This window comes from Daphnia carinata, chromosome 6 (assembly GCF_022539665.2).
Source record: "Daphnia carinata strain CSIRO-1 chromosome 6, CSIRO_AGI_Dcar_HiC_V3, whole genome shotgun sequence".
In the NCBI taxonomy this organism is placed as follows: domain Eukaryota; kingdom Metazoa; phylum Arthropoda; class Branchiopoda; order Diplostraca; family Daphniidae; genus Daphnia; species Daphnia carinata.
In genome coordinates this window covers 4,520,297-4,539,331 of record NC_081336.1, presented here as the reverse complement: position 1 = coordinate 4,539,331, position 19,035 = coordinate 4,520,297, and the positions used below count along the sequence as shown (strand labels likewise).

The 19,035-nt window shown below is 40.5% G+C and overlaps 5 protein-coding genes across 8 annotated transcripts in view; 4 read left to right on the top strand and 1 right to left on the bottom strand.

The window, feature by feature from the left end:
• Positions 1-84: 84 nt before the first annotated feature.
• On the bottom strand, positions 85-2,536 carry LOC130690124 (exopolyphosphatase PRUNE1-like). Of its 3 annotated transcripts, none has more exons than XM_057513104.2 (8): positions 2,264-2,536; positions 1,963-2,159; positions 1,851-1,883; positions 1,711-1,765; positions 1,437-1,644; positions 960-1,375; positions 661-867; positions 85-588 (listed from the first exon to the last, which is right to left on the bottom strand). In XM_057513104.2, exons 1-8 carry the CDS (start codon positions 2,297-2,299, stop codon positions 238-240), a joined length of 1,503 nt encoding a protein of 500 aa, XP_057369087.1. In that variant the 5' UTR covers positions 2,300-2,536; the 3' UTR covers positions 85-237. The 3 variants fall into 3 exon arrangements, with proteins under 3 accessions (XP_057369087.1, XP_057369088.1, XP_057369086.1); XM_057513105.2 differs by having other exon boundaries at positions 85-591; positions 1,963-2,153; positions 2,264-2,533; XM_057513103.2 differs by having other exon boundaries at positions 85-591; positions 2,264-2,532.
• Positions 2,537-2,792: 256 nt separating this feature from the next.
• Positions 2,793-3,683, top strand: LOC130690195 (biogenesis of lysosome-related organelles complex 1 subunit 6-like). Its single transcript, XM_057513203.2, has 4 exons — positions 2,793-3,031; positions 3,102-3,189; positions 3,261-3,347; positions 3,437-3,683. Exons 1-4 carry the CDS (start codon positions 2,919-2,921, stop codon positions 3,554-3,556), a joined length of 408 nt encoding a protein of 135 aa, XP_057369186.1. The 5' UTR covers positions 2,793-2,918; the 3' UTR covers positions 3,557-3,683.
• A 920-nt stretch (positions 3,684-4,603) lies between these two features.
• LOC130690160 (three-prime repair exonuclease 1-like) lies at positions 4,604-5,995 on the top strand. Its single transcript, XM_057513156.1, has 2 exons — positions 4,604-5,240; positions 5,312-5,995. The coding sequence occupies exons 1-2, from the start codon at positions 4,839-4,841 to the stop codon at positions 5,723-5,725; spliced, it is 816 nt and encodes a 271-aa protein (XP_057369139.1). The 5' UTR covers positions 4,604-4,838; the 3' UTR covers positions 5,726-5,995.
• Positions 5,900-19,035, top strand: part of LOC130690154 (uncharacterized protein C3orf38 homolog) — a 98,605-nt gene continuing 85,469 nt past the window's right edge. The window contains exon 1 of the mRNA XM_057513144.2: positions 5,900-5,903. The gene's annotated coding sequence lies outside the window, so the exon portion shown is untranslated. The remainder of the gene's footprint in view (positions 5,904-19,035) is intronic.
• Positions 9,309-18,995, top strand: LOC130690097 (uncharacterized). Of its 2 annotated transcripts, none has more exons than XM_057513064.2 (17): positions 9,309-9,582; positions 11,364-11,637; positions 11,811-11,840; positions 12,137-12,252; positions 12,355-12,479; positions 12,723-12,838; positions 12,917-14,794; positions 15,246-15,443; positions 15,516-15,596; positions 15,713-15,799; positions 15,969-16,104; positions 16,365-16,622; positions 16,729-16,863; positions 16,992-17,278; positions 17,393-17,562; positions 17,721-17,917; positions 18,016-18,995. In XM_057513064.2, exons 1-17 carry the CDS (start codon positions 9,424-9,426, stop codon positions 18,095-18,097), a joined length of 4,329 nt encoding a protein of 1,442 aa, XP_057369047.1. In that variant the 5' UTR covers positions 9,309-9,423; the 3' UTR covers positions 18,098-18,995. The 2 variants fall into 2 exon arrangements, with proteins under 2 accessions (XP_057369047.1, XP_057369045.1); XM_057513062.2 differs by having other exon boundaries at positions 16,726-16,863.

Here is a 19,035-nt window from a genome sequence, read left to right as displayed (position 1 = left end):
GTTTATTTTTTGGCTTGAGATTTAGGAATTGTCGTTGTTCACCTGTATTTAAAATGTTGAATAACTTTAACCAAACTGTTTATCGTATTTATTTTTTTTTCTTGGCGTACAAAATCAAATGCATACAACCAAGAGAAATAATTAGCCCCAAACTGACTAGCTAGGTAGCTTTAATAATCATTTATCTAAAGGATGTTTAGCCTTACCGGGTACATTTAAAAGAATCAAAATCATAACTCATTCGTCAGCTTCGCGAAAAAAATTTTCTTGCCTAAGTTTTTTCTCGATGGCATCCGAATCCATATGATTGAGCACAAATTTTTTGTACGATTGATCAAAATGATTCTCAGCAAAGCTGTTCTCAGGGGTAAGAGGGTCCCTTTCCTCAGTGTGAAGTTCATCCCCTGGCCGTCGAACTAGCATATACTTCGTGGGTTCTATGTTGGCAAACACAGCTCCAGTGTTGAACTCTGACAATTTTGCAACTGGGGACGAACGGCGATCTTCGTCTTCACCATCCACGCAACTGTTGGTGGGCGTATCGATTCCTGAATTGGAGGCAGATGAGCCATCCTCCGGACTTTCGTCCTGCTTCACAACACAACAAAGTTTAACAACCGCTCAGTAACAACAGTTAAAAGTGGATTATAATATGTTTACCAGATTCGGTACACTTGTCCTTCTATCACCGCGATGGGAAAATATATTATTTGATGATTCCGGTTTTGACAAAATAACTTTTAACATAGGAAGAACTGCTTTCCGGGTAGCCGTTATATTCCCTTGGTTATAATAAACATATTCCGCATTCGATTTGATTGCATGAAGGTCTAAATTGGGTTCGCCGCTTTCTAGGTCTCGGCATATCTGTTCAATAATTTGAGGAATAAATGAATAAATAACACGCTGATTGGTAAATTCAAGACACTCCATGATTAAAAATGCTCACGTTTACATACCCTGTTCTTTAACCATGCGAGACGTGAATAAATAACAAGATCACGTTTAACTTCATCGGTTTCATGATTTATAGAGATTCCCATCAACACTGCCCCTTGATAGCCAGAAACGTTGCAAAAGTCCTGCAGTTTTGTGGTAATATCGGGATACTTCGCAAGTAAAGTAGAACAGAGAAATGGAAATCCACAAATGGCAAGTTTGATGCCACCAACTTCTAGAATTTTTTTGTCTTTTTGACATAGTTGTTCAAATTTTAGATTTCCAACATCTTCTTTGGCACATTGAAGCTCTTTGTAAAGGATGTCTTTTGATACATTCGGGACATATTGTGACAATTTACGGAAAATTTGTTCATCTTTAGTAGTTGCCCTTTTCGCAGTTGCAGAAAAATTTGCAACATCTACTACAATAGCTCCTGCATAGTTTAAAAGAAAAGATATAAAACATTGGAATAGAAATATTAGAACGCAACTTACCCAACAGCAAAGAGGCAGAAACAATATCTAGAATTTCAGGTGCACTTTCAAAAATGAGAGAAGCTACAAGAGTGCTACATGAACCAACAGGTTCAATCAGCATATCAACCATTTCCGAAAAAGGATGTTCTTGTTTATGATGATCAACTATTTGAACAATTGAAGAATCCAAACTGGAATCAGAATTGGACAGCACATTGTGATCCACCTTGTTCGAAAAGAAGGACTCACATTTTAATGGCAGAACATGTAACAATAACATATCAAAAAATACCAGAACAAGTTTCAATTTTCCACTTTCTTTCAAGGAATCAAGGCAGATGTCATCTCTAAATTTAAACAAATATATGAATGGAAGAAATTTTATTATGAATTACTAGTTAAGGTATTGAAATAAATTTTATTACAACCCACCGGAAAATGAGGTGGTCTGATAAAATATTGAATCTATGGAAAAGAAATACATAACTTAGGATTTTCTATCCTAACATACATAAAACAAATAAACATATCTATATAAACAGACCTTTTTAGAAAGTAAACAACTTCTGTCTTCAAACAGTAATCTTCTTTAGCTATGTTTAGAACTGGGAGATGAACACTGGAAAATTTTTTCTCATGATCCAGAAAAAAGGCAAAAACTAAAGCACATACCGCTGAATCTAAATCACAAGATTCATTCCCAAGTATGACACAAACACTATCATACGATTGAATCTGTGGCTGCCAAAAAGAAAAAAAAATTTTAAGCCAAAGGCTAGTTGTAGGTTTAGGTATTTTTAGTGCAACAAATTTGCAAAACATTTAGTTAGTAAAAAGGTGCATACCAAATTGGCTTTAGATTTCTTGAGAAAGTTTTCCATATTTATGTGTCTAATATGCCTTTCACACCCAACAATCTGTGCAATGAAGGCCTTAACGTGTCTTGCACGATGCGGCTACGAAATCTAAAGGCACTTTAGGAGTCATAAATCATTGACAACCTTACACCACCTTCCATAGTTTCGGATGTTGATACTTGATAAGCATGGATTGGATATGAAGAACGTCAGAGTTGCCCCGTGTACTTTTGTTATTGTAAACAAGGTGAAGCCTTTCGTCGCCACCAGAGTCTAAAACCGAAAGATTTTGGCGCTAGGGGGGTGGCGCTCGGGTTAAATAAGAACTCAAAATTTGAAATGCACATAGGTAAGAGTTGTACTTCAATAAATTTTTTAATTAGTGCGTATCTTTTATGGCCATTTTACTTTCTTTTATTCAAATTCAAGCAACATCCCATAATTAGCGAGCACTAATAACCAAGGCGACAACTTCGGATTGTGACTGCAGCAGACGATCATCGATAAAACTGTTGATACTTGATACAAATTTTATGGGATAGTTATATTAGGCCTCCCATTAACTTTGAAGTTTGTTTTAATACTCTACTCAATGCATTATAGATTCCCTGGGTAAACAGTATTAGTTTTCTTATGTTACACGATGGTTGACGAGGATGAAGTATCGAACAGCAACATCAACCTACTTGCTAGCGCAGTTTTGAAAAATCATGAACCAAGGCTTTTGGCAGCAGAAGATTGCCTTCAAGATCTTACGTATGTAAATTGATTGTTTGAAAAAAAAAAAATAACATGTTGTTTCTTAGGTTTATGTGTTCTGATATAGGGCTAATCAAGACTTGTTAATGGGGCAGGTGTCTAGACAAACAGATCGTCTAAGTGATGCTATTAAGCACACCCAAGTTTATGAAATGGTTTGGCTTGGATGATACATCTTAGGTCTTGGTGTTTGAAATATTTTTTAAAAACTTTTCTATATTCACAGGTTACCCAAACAAAAATTTATCAGAATAAACTACTTCGTCTTCAAAAGGAAATGATTGACCTCAGTGAAAGGTCCCAGAAGATAAAAGTAAGATAAACCCACAAGAAATATTTTCTGTTGTCAGGAATTTAGTGTAGGTAATGTTAAATGTTTTTGAACATTTGGTATGATACTAGAAAAGGGCTTTAAAGCTACAACAATCGAAACAGCATGAAGCTCTGTTACGTGAACAAGCCAAAGATCGTGAGTTGGAACGGGAAAAACAATTGATCGCAAGACCTGCTAAAAGAAATTGACAAAAAATTCATTGTTAACAGTGAGGCATATCTATATTTAATTTCCAAATTTTCATGGTACACTTTTAAAGTCACATACCTGTTGTAATATAATGCAATGACATAATATAACTGAAACTTACGATAAGCGTTTGAAACTTTTCTTGTGCACTTCGCTTGCCTTTGAGTTCTTTTAACCACATACATAATGACTCCGTTAGCTCACTAGCTAGCACAATCTCTAAGACGTGAGAGAATAGTAATTATGAGTCAATGTTTCAATGTCGGCCGCATCATACTATGCCCTATATTTAGCTACAGCTATTTTGTTTGGGAAGATTCGCCTCTTCGAAGAAACGTATTTGTATGTATCTGAAGTATTTAGTTTTTATTACGTTACTTAGTGGTTTTTTTTTAAAGTTTGCCTTGATATGAATATGAACGTTAACGCAATTGTAGTAATAGCACGATTGCTAGGAATAGTAGGATACTACCGACATTTCTTTGGAATTAGATGATATGGTTTCTAATGGTGAAAAAGAAGGACGGCTTGGAATTTAAGAAAGCGGAAAAGGAAGCTGGGAATTTTACGCAGGCAGGCATCTTCTACCGCGGCAAAAGGTTGAATTAAAACTGTTACGACGCATTTTGTTTCAACCGTTTTAGTTCAGTTTTTAATAAAATCTGGAGATAATAGGTGCACAATGATAGTTGGCAAGAACGAGTTGAAGTTGGGTTAAAAGTCAATGATGATCCCGACCACCGTTGAGCTGTACCCCACCAAGTTCAACATTTTTAGTTCAATCTCATATTTAAGTTGGCGCCCGAAATGTCACCTAGTTAAACTTTCATTTTTACAGTCACAAAGAGACATAAGATCACTCGAAAAGTTGATGTAAAAATGCGTCCTTAGGGTCCGTTCCACATACGCAATTCCGCATTGAGCCCCAAATCCGAAATCCGAACTTTAGTCGAAAAGCGTTTCGCTTTCTCATTTTAGGGACGCTTTACATTGCGTTGTGTGTTGCAATAATCAAAGGGGGTAGAGGAACATTATCTGTATGTAAACAACCAGAAGATAGCGTGGAAACTGCATTTTTTAATGCAGATTTTTCAGAATCATGAAGCAACAGTGATGTTACATTTCTTTTAGTTCTTTCGTAACCTGCGCGTTTGGTATCCATGTACAATTCTGTCCAAGTGCTTTAGATGATTTTACTACTCTTTGACTATTAAATATTTTAATATCTTATAACTACACAACTGCTCCTTGCCAGGATTTCTGAAATTATTTTAAGTCAATATGTCTTGCAATTTGCCAGTTATAAAAACTTGCAACAGTCTTGTATTTTTTGACCTTGAAACGACAGGAATTCCCGCTTTTCATTCGCCAAAAATAACAGAACTGTCATTCTGTGCTGTTGAAAGAAATCAATTTCTTCATGGCCAACCCAAACAAGTACCACGTGTGACCAACCGCTTGAATCTTTGCATTTACCCCTCAAGACTTGTTGATCCTGTGGCTAGTGACAAAACAAAGCTTGACAATTACAACTTAGAACACCAGAGCAAGTTTGATGAAGATGTCTTTAATGTTATTTATAGTTTCTTGAACAGACTAAAAAAACCTGTTTGTCTGATTGCTCACAATGGTTTCAGATTTGATTTTCCTATCCTTAGATCAGAAATAGCAAAATTAGATAAGGTAAAATATTCCTTTTCATTTGGATGACTGGAATTGTAGGGAAGCAATCATCTTACTTCTTAATTTTACAGGAGTTACCAGATGAAATTTTTTGTGCGGATTCTCTTCACATATTTCGTAAATTGCAGCGTCCTTCGGCAAATTCGTCGTCCGTAATAGAAGATACTACGAAAACCACCGTCGAGTCCCCGCTTGTATCAACCCCTGTTAACCCTTTTCAACTTATTAATGAAAAAACGCCTGAAAAAAAAGAACGTAACGAGCTGAAGTTCACGAGAAACACCGAAATGAAATGCAGAAAACGCTTAACTTTCCGACTAGAGGACGTGTATGAAAGAGTTTACGGCCAAAAGCCAGTAACGTCGCATGTTGCTGAAGCCGACGTCATTGCTCTTCTCTTATCGGCTATCGCAACTCCTATCGAGTTCTTGAACGCCATTGATTGTGACTCGGTTCCCTTCACGAGCATTAAGAAGTGTTGGTAATCCAATGCCTTGGTTTCATAGGTGCTTTTGGCAAACCATTTTTACAAATTCAAATTATTTTTCCCTTTTGACTCATCTTGACATGAACATTTTATAACTATTATATCCATTCTCATGGCTGACTACGGATATAGCGAGGAAAGAAAATAACGATTTCACAATTGACAATTTTAGGCGGGTAGTTTTGATATCAAACGCTATTGTTGCGATAACCTTCCATGTGTAAAGTGAAATTATTTTGCAGTGAATATACATGACTTTTCAATCGGATTTGTGAAGGTCAACATAACATTGTTAACTACCCGAAAGAATATAAATAATAAGCCTCAAGGGTACAATTGCGTCCATGAAACTCGTTCATCACATCCCTGAACCCTGTAGCACAATGGAACAAACAAAGCCTAGAGGACAATGTTAGTCAAATGATCTTATGTCAATGGGTAAAACCAATAATAGCAAGCACAGAGCGTGAGAAACACAAAAGGAAGCATCATGGCTTGTCCTTAACCTTCAAAACGTTGGAGTATCCCTAACGAAACGTATCGAACATTATTGTTTGATTGCCTGATCTACTTTGCGAACACGTACCTTTCGAACGGTAGTATCCCAAGTGATGGACATCCTGAAGACCTTGACCGAATTCCACCTTACCTTTCTTTCATATCCGCTCGATGTGACCAGTTTTGTCACCTTAATCGACAAATTTATTGGTGCACGACGTCATTTGCGGTACATTTAAGACTGCACTCGGAGGCAGAAGATGATAATGTTCATCACAACGTAATTGATACTACACTTATCTCTATCGTTCTGTGGAAAGCGGCCATTGTTATTACATCTTTGCAAATGCGACTAAATTTCAAAGTTATTTTGAGACCCGATTTTTGAAAATTGTCATGAAATTACGTTTTCAATGAGCGTTGTCTCAAGTATTTAATAACGAAGAATGTAGTAAAGAACAGTCCTATTAGGCAATACATTGAAAAGGTAAACGTTTCGTGTTGTTAACCACTTCATTGGTAACCACGCTGTACACCCAGACAGACAAAAAACTATGACACAATAATTTCATCATTTCCTTCCTGGGTATTTGAGGAGTGAAGCGTCAAGCAGGTTTTCCGGTTTCTAGCCTTTTTTCCCGAAGCAGGTGTTTAGCAGTTGCGGAAAACACGTGTAATTGGTCTCACAGGCGAGGATAAGCAACGATGGAAGTGACTTTGAGCAGTGACGCTGCCCTCGAAACATGTACAACTGCAGGAACTTATGTATGTAGGAAATTGCCTTAGTAGCAATTTGAAGGAGCAACCACTAAATGCTAAGGCATTTTTCACGAAAAATTTATTGCCATACCGCATTTTGAGAACGTCCTTCAAAATGGAGAATACCCACTTATTTTGTCATACTTTGCCATTGTGTCGTTTTTCTCATTTGTTTTCCTCCTACGATATCCTTCCCCGCATCTCTTGCTTGGCCACCGCGCCTCAAAGAATGCGATAATGGCAAGTCGACTAATATAGATGCCGAGACAAAATAAATGCCTGGTGGCAAATATAGACAATGGATTTTTTATTTGCACGAAAGCATGATAAGTTATTCAAAAATAGGACGGTATAAACCAACCGCCTCGAGATGAACGCACCTGAGACGGTTAAGCAATGGAGATCGTTCCATCAGTTACACGGACGCTAGAGGCTAAAAAGGATAGAGGAGACTTGTCAAGGAAATCATGCGTGAAAGAATACTACATTTTCTCTTTCTATCTTTTTTTTTCTTGTTAAAATTGTTGAAAAGTAAGAGTTATTGTACCGCGTCCAAGCAACGTGTTGCCTATTTTCAAGGACGAGAGGCAACGACCTTTTCAGATGGTTGTTTGGTCCTTCGGAAATTATCCGTGAACCACATGGCGGGGAAAATGAAAACCTTTCCCCTTCAATGTCGGCAAACTAGCCACATCAGGAAGTTCTTGTTTTCATTCTTGTCATCTATATATAACTCCAAGAACAGAAAATATGATTATTTTGCCCCCTTTTCTTTTGTACCTTGTCGTGAGACGTAACGAATGGCTTTTACCTTCGTTCAGTCATTTCACTTTAGTAATATTTCCAAGAAATAATACACGGAGAATTCACTTCCCAACCAGATGGCAGAAAACGATGACGTTATACAAGAAAATTGCCATCTCCAGCCGGTAGTCATCTCACAGTTCCATAACCTGAAACGCCGACTGGTTGCTAACCCTAATGACAATTAACGTGAAAAATGAAGGGACGACGCAATGTGGTTCCTCTTCCTTAACAACATTTACATATCTGCTTCGTGTGCCACTCAGTGAGAAAGATGGAAAGGCCTTCAATAATTTTGTCCTTTTCTGATGTCGTGACCCAATCACCTAATAAAAGAAAGTCCGTCGAGTGCACTCCAGTGGTCTATATACGCCGTGTACCCTTTTTCAAAATGACGTATTCTTTTCCTTTTCTTTGTACTCGTGGCCACAAGCTGTTCTTTTTAAAAATGAAAAGTAAAGGAACGATGCTAACTTGTTCCGAACGAAAGGGAAAATGATGGGAGAAGAAGAAAAAAAAAACGTGATGAGCTACAGAAAATAAAAGAAGAAAAAAAAAAAGTCGATGACATCTGGGCAAGAGGTGGATGCCTCTTGTTCTACACTATGATGCCAGCTTGCTCGGTAAAACCGGATACGAGATATAGCGATATCCACTGTTTTCTACAAAACAATATAAAAAAATTTTTTGAAATTTTATTTAATTGAAAAAAAAAAAGAACGAACGAGTATCCGATGGAAGATGAGAGTCTTGATTGAGCCTTCAGGGGGTTCTCTCTTTGCCTTTTATTCTTTTATTTTCCTTTATATTCTCGTCCATTTGAATAACAATTTCCCTTTCTTCGAACAGATTTTTATAAAATAAAAACAAAAATCATTATCACTATTTCTTGGGAAAAAAAAAGAGAAGAAGAAACGAAAGGGAAGTTGATTGCCAGCATGGCGTGAAGGACAATCCTCTTGTGCAGTGCTAACTATATACGAAGCGCTTGAATCGTTTGGCTAGCGTTCGCTTCTTCCGCCAGCTTTTTTTTTTTTTTTTGTACACACATCTGTTGCCCGTGTGAATTCATCTCCTTTTTCATTTGTACGCGGAGGTAAAGTTATTTTCCTTACTTTTTTTTTTATTATTTTCTTTTTCGGCTTTGCTTTTGTGATTCGTATTTGCGTCCGAGAGTTGCGCAGCAAACGACCGCAGTCTAGAGCGCCTCTACCAGGCCGGCGTCGCGACTTGTGGCAGCAGCAGCCACCAGGTAAATATACTGAAGGTGGAGTGAAGGTCAAGAAGCATTCAGTCTCGGGGCTGCCACCGGAGCGGTTGTCTCTCTCCCGTGCACCCCGCCAGTGTTAGTCTGTGCTCGTGTTCATGAGCATCAACTTGCTCTCGAAACTCTCCGGCACGGGACTTGATCTTTTTTTGGGGTGCTGTTGTTGTTGTTGTTGTTAAAAAAAAAAAACAACAAAAGTGGACAACTTGACGTGGAAATCTCAGTGTTGTTAACTGCTGTTTCGAACTCTCTCTTTTTTTTCCCCGCCACGTATTTGAAATAAAAATTAAAAGAAAAACAATACGGTTGAAATCGTTAGCTGTCAAGAGCTTGCTAACCTTCCTATCTAGTACGGGGGAAAGTAAAGCATGTCCAGCAGTTCTCCGTCCATGTCTACGATGGAAATTGAAGAGAGTAGCGACACGAGTCACGAAGTACGTAACACTAAATCACGCCATCATCGTCCAGCTTCAACTCACCAGCAAAAGAATCGCCAAATCGGCCGCAATTTTGCCCATCCTCCACCCGTAAGTACCTTTAAACGCTTTCTTCGTGAATAGCCTTACCGATTGTTACATGGCAGTTCACCACGGAGTGTGGTGTGTCTGTCGTAATATGACAGGTAGTCAGTGAGGTCTGTCAGGGTCGATGAGGTCACTTGTGCATTAAATAGCAGAAAGAAACACAAACAATTACGATGATTCATGATATAATTTCTGGCTAGTTGAGTAAGCACAGGGTTTTACGAGCCCAAATGTTCAATGTTAGCAAGACCTTGAAGGCCAAGAGCATGAAAAAACGAACCAAGAACAAATTCACACGCATCGGACTATAGAATCGAGTCAGCTGTGAGGGCGTTTGGCTTTTCCCCCTTTAAAATATGTGCGTCAATTTTTACTTTTATTTTTCTCGCCCCACCGCAACGTTGAAGGTAAAAATCAGTCGACCTTGATCGTGGTCAACGTCTGCTTAGTGTTGCTTCTTTTGTGGTTTAAGTATCAGGGACGTCGTTCCGCTTTGCACTTTGTTGCAAACGATAGTAGTAATAATAATAATAAAAACAAAGGCTTCCATGTTTAATGACTGCTGCTTAATTTCTTGCTGCTAGATTTCATTGCTAATTGTGTTTGGATTTTTTTTTTTTTCTTGACGATGAATACAACGATTTTTTGTTGCGCGTGGGGGGGAATTGACCGGTAGACTTTTGAAATCGAACGATCGCCGAATGCGGTAAGACACGTGTGCGCGCGCATCCCGGAATCGTTTTCCCTTACCAGACGTGACTCAAGTTCATGGGCAGTTTCGCATCTACCTTAAACTACTCAATCATGGTCAGAGGCTTGACCGGCCTTGACCTTGGAAGGTTATATTGGGGGTCTATTGGTCGTGGTCGTGGTAGGCAGTTAAGGGTAGCGGCAAGTTCATCATTCACAAATAAAAAAGGAAATTCCTCTATTTGCCCTTCTTCGGGGGGGGGGGGGGGGATGCTGCCACAATATTTAGTACGGTTAGATTGAAATGTTGATTTATTGCGTCAATCAAGTTGAACTAGACGCTTACGCAATTTGCTACACCCAAACGTATTAGCAACGTCCTCTTCTGGTTGTGTTATCATGTGCTTTCAACACTCCGCTCGCTTGAATATTTCTTTTTAAATATTCTCATTTCTTTGTGTTGCTGACCGATTGTGATGCAGACATCATAAGACGGGCAACCGGATTTTTCCTCTCTTTTTTTTCCCACCTGGTTGGTCAACGATCTCTCCCTGCGGCGGTTGTTGCGAGAGAGAAGTAAACGCCCTGTCCATTGACCTTTTGGGCCACTTGACTGATAGAGATTATTTTTTTTTTCTCAGTCAGAATAGAGCTCTAAAATACAATTTTGGTTTTCAAACTGGAAACGTGTTGCTTTATAATAACGCGTCATATTTTAAGATTTATATATGGCGCGCGACCGCAACTACGGTTGGCTAAAAGGAAATTGTTGCCTATTCAAAATGGAAACTGAGGTTTATTTATTCTAGAATGACTTTTTAATTGTTAACCTATGACAAGGTGTCATTAAGGCGACGCTTGATGTAAATCAGCATTGAAAGTAGCCGTAAACAACACCCAGCCCATTGGCTGAAAGAGTGTCAAGGAATCCGAAAATTTCCACCTTCTTTTTTTTTTTTGAAGATCACGTTTGAATGCAAATTCGTTTTGGCCGTTGGCTAATGAATTTAGTCACGTTCATATATCTTAAAGCCCTTTGTAATTTATGCATTAAAAAAAAAAAATTCTTTGTCATGTTGGCGTCACCAATTCAGAGTCCGGTCGGTTCAATGTCTTACGGCGGTATGCCAGGCGGTGTCTACATCAGCGGGTCACCTTACTCAACATCGGTGATAGATCATCCAGCTTCCGGAAGCGTACCAGCCTATTCTATGTGGGGTAGCGATTCTTCACAACTCTACCGGCCGGGTAGCGGTGGCAAAGATGTCAGCGATAAGAAGCAAGTGTGCAGCACTTTGCTCATCACCACAGCCGCTTTGGTTGTGATGGCCGTACTTGCCATTGCCGCTGTGGCTGCTTATCTTGGAGGTATGAAATAGCCTCTTGTTTTGCCTGTTGGTTGTTGTTTATTGGAACTTAAAAAAAAGTGTTTAGCTTATGTCCTAAAATCCTAATTGGTGAGTAGAACTTACTGAATGGAAATATTTCTCTTTGTTTTCATTCCGGCATTTGGTTCTTTGGATTGCTGCTGTTGCCTGCAGTTATGACTAATCACTCGGATGGAGATAAATGTGAGTACTAGTTCGTTACTCTTACTAAGTTATGCATTTCTAGTTTGGTATCGTTGCGCTTCGTACATATAACGACCTTCATTTCATAAATGACCTTAGAAAAAGAGTTAATTCCAAGCGATTTTGTTACGGTCATCGAATGTAGTTCACAATAATTATAGCACGTAGCCATGGCCACGCTTGTTTACCTTTTTTATTGACATTGAAACCGTCATTTTTGTTTTTCTACGGGGACCAAAATGTTTTACGTTCGTCTCATGTGATTCATTTTTCCTTGTTCTCGTGTGATCAAACAGATGAAATTGAATTTGATTGCTCCCTGCGAATCAGTCGTGGTGATAACTTCCGTCTCAATCTCGCCGATCCTGCTAGTCCACAATTTCGCACGAAATCCGATCGCTACCGTCGTCTGGTATGAAACCGTTTAATGTTTTTGGACTCGTTGGTTTTCAGCATCGTAAAAGAAGTGCAATTAACATTGAAACGAACGTTTGTGGTGTGGTTTTGTTTGCAGATTGACAGTGTGTACAAGGCCAGTCCGTTATCCGAATCTTACCGGCGATGTTCCGTGGAGCGTTTCACCAACGGCAGTTTGATTGTTCACTTCCGTTTGTTCTTCGATCGTCGTAAGATCCCAGTGTAAGTTACCTAATTAATTCATAATAATATGGTAGGGTGCATAGCGAAACAATAGCAGTTTATGCAAATCTTTTAAACCTGAATTCCTCGCTGATATGTTATGCGCATTTTAAAGTGGGCCTTCTCGATTGAGGATTGACTTTGAATTGCTTTCAGAAATCTAAAGTATCTAGACGATAATGTCTGTATAATAATAAGAAAAAGTCGTGCTACACTCACGCTTTCCTTGCGCCTTTTACACAGTCAAATCGGTGAAACGGAATCATCCGTCAGGGACGTCATGGTTCAAGAGGTGATGGCCGTCGAGCCCGTTGCCTTTAAGGCCGTTGTGGTTGACATTGATAGCATCAAAGTTGAAAGTAAGCATCGCTTAATCACCTCCTTTTATCTCTACTAAACTAAAGACTCGCCTTTTTCTTTATTATTACGTCACCTAGGACACATTCCACCACCGGCCATGCTAAGCCAGGGTCCAAGATCACGTTTGCAGATCGCCGACGTTGTTGAAGAGGACGATGTCGACGAAGACAAAGAGAACTCGTTGGACAACGAACCTGTACCGCAAATCGATTTCGAAGATGACGTCGCGGAAAACCCATCGAATACCACCGAAGACGAAAGTTTATTCACCACCGACGCCGACGTCGATATCAACAGTGAGAACAGCAATCATCACAGCGTGGAACGAACCACTGAATCATCCGTTCCGACGGAAAAATTAACAACCACCGTAGTCAGAATTGTGCCCGTAGAAACCACGACCGCGAGTGCCGTTGTTGTTCCGACACAAGATCCGAAGTTGACTTACGATGACACTGAATGGAAACCGCTGTTTGTGAACACTCGAACAAACAGCGGCAGTGCGATAGCGAGTCCTTCGACGACGATGACTCCGCACAAGCCGCCAGTTTCCATAACAACAACGCATCATCATTCGCCAGCTCATGAAGATGACCCCGACATCTATAAGATCGGCCTCGAGAATCACGCACTTGAGCCGGCCGTGGCTTACGACATTGCCGAAGAAAAGGGTCATCAACTGACTACTCAATTACCAACGAACGTCAAACAAGACCGAATTATTGCAAACATTGCGGCGCAGGATGAGAACAAGGGAGTTGCTCTTTATGAGGATGAAACACCAGCGGTTGAAGTTACATCGACAGTTACCCCAACAAAATTCTCTTTCCTCCAATGGTTTAATTCTCAATTAAATAACGTGAAATTAGCTCAGAATCGACAGCAATTGTCTAATTCTACTACGGAGGTTTCCTTGCCTAATGGCCCCACTTCCCCTTCCCGTTTCTTTACGATTAAACCGACGGCCGTGTCTTATACGGGCATCCAACCGATTATGCGACCTAAACCGTGGGAAGAAAACGCAACTGACTCGACCCGATCCGATTTCCAATCTCTTCCAATAGGTCCCCTATCCGTGGCCGGCTTCATCGTATCGACCATGAATAGAAGCAACAACGACGCTATTCTCCCTCAATCGTTCCAAGTACAGACATCGTTGACGCTCGCAAACGATCGTGAAAAATTGGTGGAAAGCCCGCGCGCTCAAAAATCTTTCCCTGACGATGCCCTCGTTGGCAAACAGACGTCAGACACGACGCGCAATCCGAGAGAATTGAATTCTGAAAGGCAGCAGCAAGTAGAATCGTTGACAGATTTCTTCCCGCCCGTTAGACGGCCGCTTCCACGACCCCAGGTGAGCAAAAGCGAGGCGATGCAACGGGACAATTTATCTGCCAGCCTGCCGATCGAAGGTTTGTTTAGCACCTCGAAACCTCAAGGCGGCCAGGCGGCGGAGAGCAGCAAACACCGCAGCAACAACAACTCTCCCATCTACACGTTTAAATTGAATCAAGGCCAAAGCGTCCACGACGTGTTGTCGCAATTGCTGGCGGACTTAACCGTTGGCGAATCGCCGGCCCAAGTGGAAATAGATGGAGCCGCTCCGTCGCTAACGCTGGTCCAGCAAGAGCAACTGGAAAATAATGACATGAAGAATAAGGCCAGCAATAAGAAAGTCGATGACGACCGGTTGAAACCTTGGACGCATATGCCTTTCCGACCGCCCGCTATTCTGAACGCCCTTTATCATCATACACGCAATCCCAACTCGAGTAACAGCAATAGTGCCAATGTCGAGGTCAGCACGCCGACCGTTATCACGTCGGCCGCGCCTTCTTTTCAGAATGAGGACACCAACGTCACGACGTCCACTGAGATTGCAATTAATGGACTCACATCCAGCACTCAACACCCTGTCACTAGCTTTCCCACCGAATTAACTACAACGTTGGCAGGTAAAATCGTTCATTCATTTTTTTTATTTATTTAAATTTCTTATCGGATGTGGTTGACGCACTTACACGATATCGATTGGCACCTTGAACGACCTATTTGTTTAATGGCTGTATCGTTGACCATGTTAGTGATAACCTCCTCATTTGTGACGAAGCGATTGACCTTTTATGTCAATGTAGTTTTATAGACTCGTTACGAAAATCGAATGCATGTGTGTTAATGTACCGAGGTCCTTTTATCAATGCTACTTACTTGATCAAGGCCTACTTTTTCGTTTGCTTATGCGTTATTTTTACTTTCATTTTCTTCCATAGTTATAGCCCGCCGTTGATCTAAATTGTTCTCGTACAAGTTTTGTATATTTTCATTGGCTAACAAATTTGTCGAGTTAAGTGTGACCGTGCGGAATACCATCGTGTTGAAGTAATTAATCCATTAAATGATATCCAGATTGCGACGATCAATTTCGATGTGCGAGCGGTGAATGCGTATCGTTATTGGCGCGCTGCAATCAGATGAGCGACTGCCACGATGGATCGGACGAGTTAAATTGCACATGTGCCGACTTCCTGCGCGCTCAGTTCTTGTCCCGCAAAATCTGCGATGGCATCGTCGACTGTTGGGATTATTCTGATGAAAACCAATGTGGTATGTTGTTATTACTTACGATTTTATGCTAATGTACTTTCCTAACTGACCATCATTGGTCGCCCTTTGCAGAGTGGTGCCGACCGGGACAATACATTTGTCCGAACAGCAAGGTGTGCATCGACCGCAATCTGATTTGCAATGGCATCCGCGGTAATTTGATTTAATTTTTACTGGCGTTTTTGCGCTATGAAATGTCTTGGTTATACGCTCAACCTTAAGTTACGTCATAAATATTTCATTTGTTTTAATTTTTGGCTTTGGCGTAGATTGCCCTAACGGAGACGACGAACGCCATTGTATCGCCTTAGCTCACCATCTTGACTCTACTGAAGAAATGAGTTACTCCAATTCCGGTACAGCATTTACGCTTTCCACGCTAGGCTACGTTTTTGTTCTCGATGATCTGTTTTGGTGTCGCTGCCTGCACGATGTAGTTTATGTTCTTCATTTGTTTCTGACTGCCATTCTTAACATCGTTGTTGGAACGTGAATTCATCCGTTTGCGTTTCATGCGAAAAACAGGTTATTTGATGGTTCGTCGGGAAGGCCGCTGGGGAAAACTTTGCATGCAAAATTTTGAGACGGCGGTCGAAAAACTTCGACAATCTTTTCAAGTGAACGACCTCGGAAAAGCTGTTTGCAGAGAATTAACATTCACGTAAGTCGCTTGCGTGTTTTCTTCGTACATTTAGTGTTTTTCGTAATGTAGCACGCGATTGGCGAAATGTTAACATCTGTCTACCTGACAATTTAAAATGTCGGCGTATGGCTTAATGGAATTCAATTGCTCAGGTTTCACAACACGCCAATCTTCGATAGGCATCTTGAAAGTGCATGTCCTTTTTCTACTTAATATTAAGCTCTATTTTACTATTTAAAAAAATAATTTGTTACATTTTTTTTTTCTGCATTGAATAGCGGATTAGAAAGAGCTGAAAGGAAATTGGATTCTTCGCGATCGGGTCAGGACTCATCGTACTTCGAGCTGGTTGAATCGGGGAACGAAGATAACGAGTATGAGAACATAGACGAAGACGGCGAGATGCTGGTCGAAAGCCCACGAGCCTCCATGCTGGATTACACCACAAGCAAATGCTCCAAGCGTCAAGTTGTTCACGTTCAATGTCGCGATCTCGAATGTGGTGTCCGGCCCCAGTTGGTATCCACGAGGGCAAGGTATGTTGGTAGCCTTGTAAAAATGTTAATTTTCCTCTTTTGATTATTGCTTCGATGCACAATCTTGCTTCAACGCCCCTTTTTTGCAATTCTAATATTTGAGAAGGATCGTGGGTGGAGCGAATTCAACACCGGGTGCATGGCCGTGGCAAGCGGCTCTTTATAAGGAAGGAGACTTCCAGTGTGGCGCCACCTTAATTTCCTCACAGTGGCTTGTCTCGGCTGGTCATTGCTTCTACCAGTGAGTAGAAAGATCCTCCCTTTTTTATGTCTAGCCCTTAGCTCTCGGCTCACTTCATTTAGCAATTTTTCAATGGATTTTTAAAGAGATTTATTCGAAATATTAATGAAATCAAATGGTGATTACAGTGCCTTAGATGACCATTGGGTAGCCCGGCTAGGAGCACTCCGACGGGGATCGAATTTGTTGTCACCGCACGAGCAGGTGCGAGTCATATCGCACATCTTTATTCATCCGGGCTACATAGACACTGGGTTTGTCAACGACATTTCCATTCTTCGCATGGAAGAGCCTGTTCGCTTCACCGACTATATCCGGCCGGTGTGCCTTCCTCCACCCACAGCCGACATTCGCGACGGAAGGCTTTGCACCGTCGTCGGGTGGGGACAACTCTATGAAACGGGGCGCGTTTTCCGTAAGCGTTTTGGAATTTTTCTTTTTTCAAATTCGCACCGTCAATTACTGTTAATAACGGTGACATATTTCTTGTTTCTGTCCCACCCTTTGTGATGTGCCATTTCATCAACAGCCGACACCCTACAGCAAGTTCAGTTACCTCTAGTCTCGACAGAAGAGTGCCGAAAACGGACCCTCTTCCTTCCTCTCTATCGCCTCACCAACAACATGTTTTGCGCTGGTTTTGATCGAGGCGGACGTGACGCCTGTCTGGGCGATTCCGGAGGCCCACTCATGTGCGAGGTAATTCTTGCCGAACAGCTTCTGGCGTTTTCTATCTTTAATATTAACGAACGTGATGCAGCACATTTGATTTTGCGTCCGCTCTCGCGATTCATAACAGAAATTTTATATAGCTCACCGAAATGTGGTAGATATTACAATGGAATCGATTATTTCAGGAACCTGATGGCAGATGGACCCTGCAAGGTGTGACGAGCAACGGTTATGGGTGCGCTAGAGCAAATAGACCCGGTGTTTATACCAAAGTGGCGCGATACGTCGCCTGGATAGATCAGGTGGTAAACGGCACTTATCGAAATACCAGACGGCCAACGCAATGCATCAATGGCCATCGATGTCTCTTAGGCCAGTGCCTGTAAGTTTTTCACATTGACGTACTGTACTATTGGTATTTTGCCAAGATTTCTTACCGTTTTTCGTGCTTTTTTTCTTTTCCTTTCATTTGAAACGCAGGCCGAAGAGTCACGTCTGCAATGGAATCGTCGAGTGCAGCGATGGCAGCGATGAAAGGAACTGCACACCGGCGACGTTGTAAAATTTTTCTGTTGTGGTCCGAAGCGTTACTGTTATTCGGTTCGTAACAGCAAAGTTAATCAGCATGAATTCAAACATAATAACGTCTCGTTTTCACCGTAACAGATGATTGCGACGTTTCAACTTTTACCGTTCGATGAGATTTCGATACAAAATTGTGACCTTTTAACAGTGTTGATTATGAACGGTTTTAATGTTGGTTCAATCATGCTTTTCCAAATCAGAAGTGAATGCATGTTTTTATTTCAATGTTTTTTTTTTGTTATTTGAAATGACACGCTATATAGTCTAGCTTATGTAGCGTACATTTGTTGTTTTGTGTTCAGTTTGCCAGTGACGTGCTATTGTTAGCATTGCCTCCTCCTACATAACGTTTTGTTTTGTTATCATTCTCACGTCGTATTTATGCTGCAACGAAGAAGTCCTTGAGTGGAAAAATTAAGTTTTCATTTGCTAAAGGAAACGGTGTAACTGCTTTTCCATTCAGTCCATTAATTAAGTCTCGGCATTCCCGGTAACAGCTTGAGTAAGAAATGAAAATTCAGAATGCAAGGCAATGAAAACACGAGAACATTTTTTTTTTTACATTGTACAGTTTGTATATGTTTTGGCATTTTGGCGGAAAGGGGTGATTTAATTCAAGAACCAAATAGCAATTAAACAAAAGTAACAAAAAAGTAAGCATTCTATCGAAACAAGTGCATCAAATACCCTACCGCGGCTTGGCCTTAGATAATATTAATCATTCACGATATAAATATCATGCAGATAATTTTGTTTTTATTTTGTTGTGTAAAACCAAGGTATTCAACAGTCAATTGACTCGAATTGTTTTTTATTGATGCGTATCTTACTCTTATATTGCGTTTTGTCATGATGTAATACCTATTTGAATTTAAGACGCTGATGGCGATCGTCAATAAAAGTAAATGAAATTGT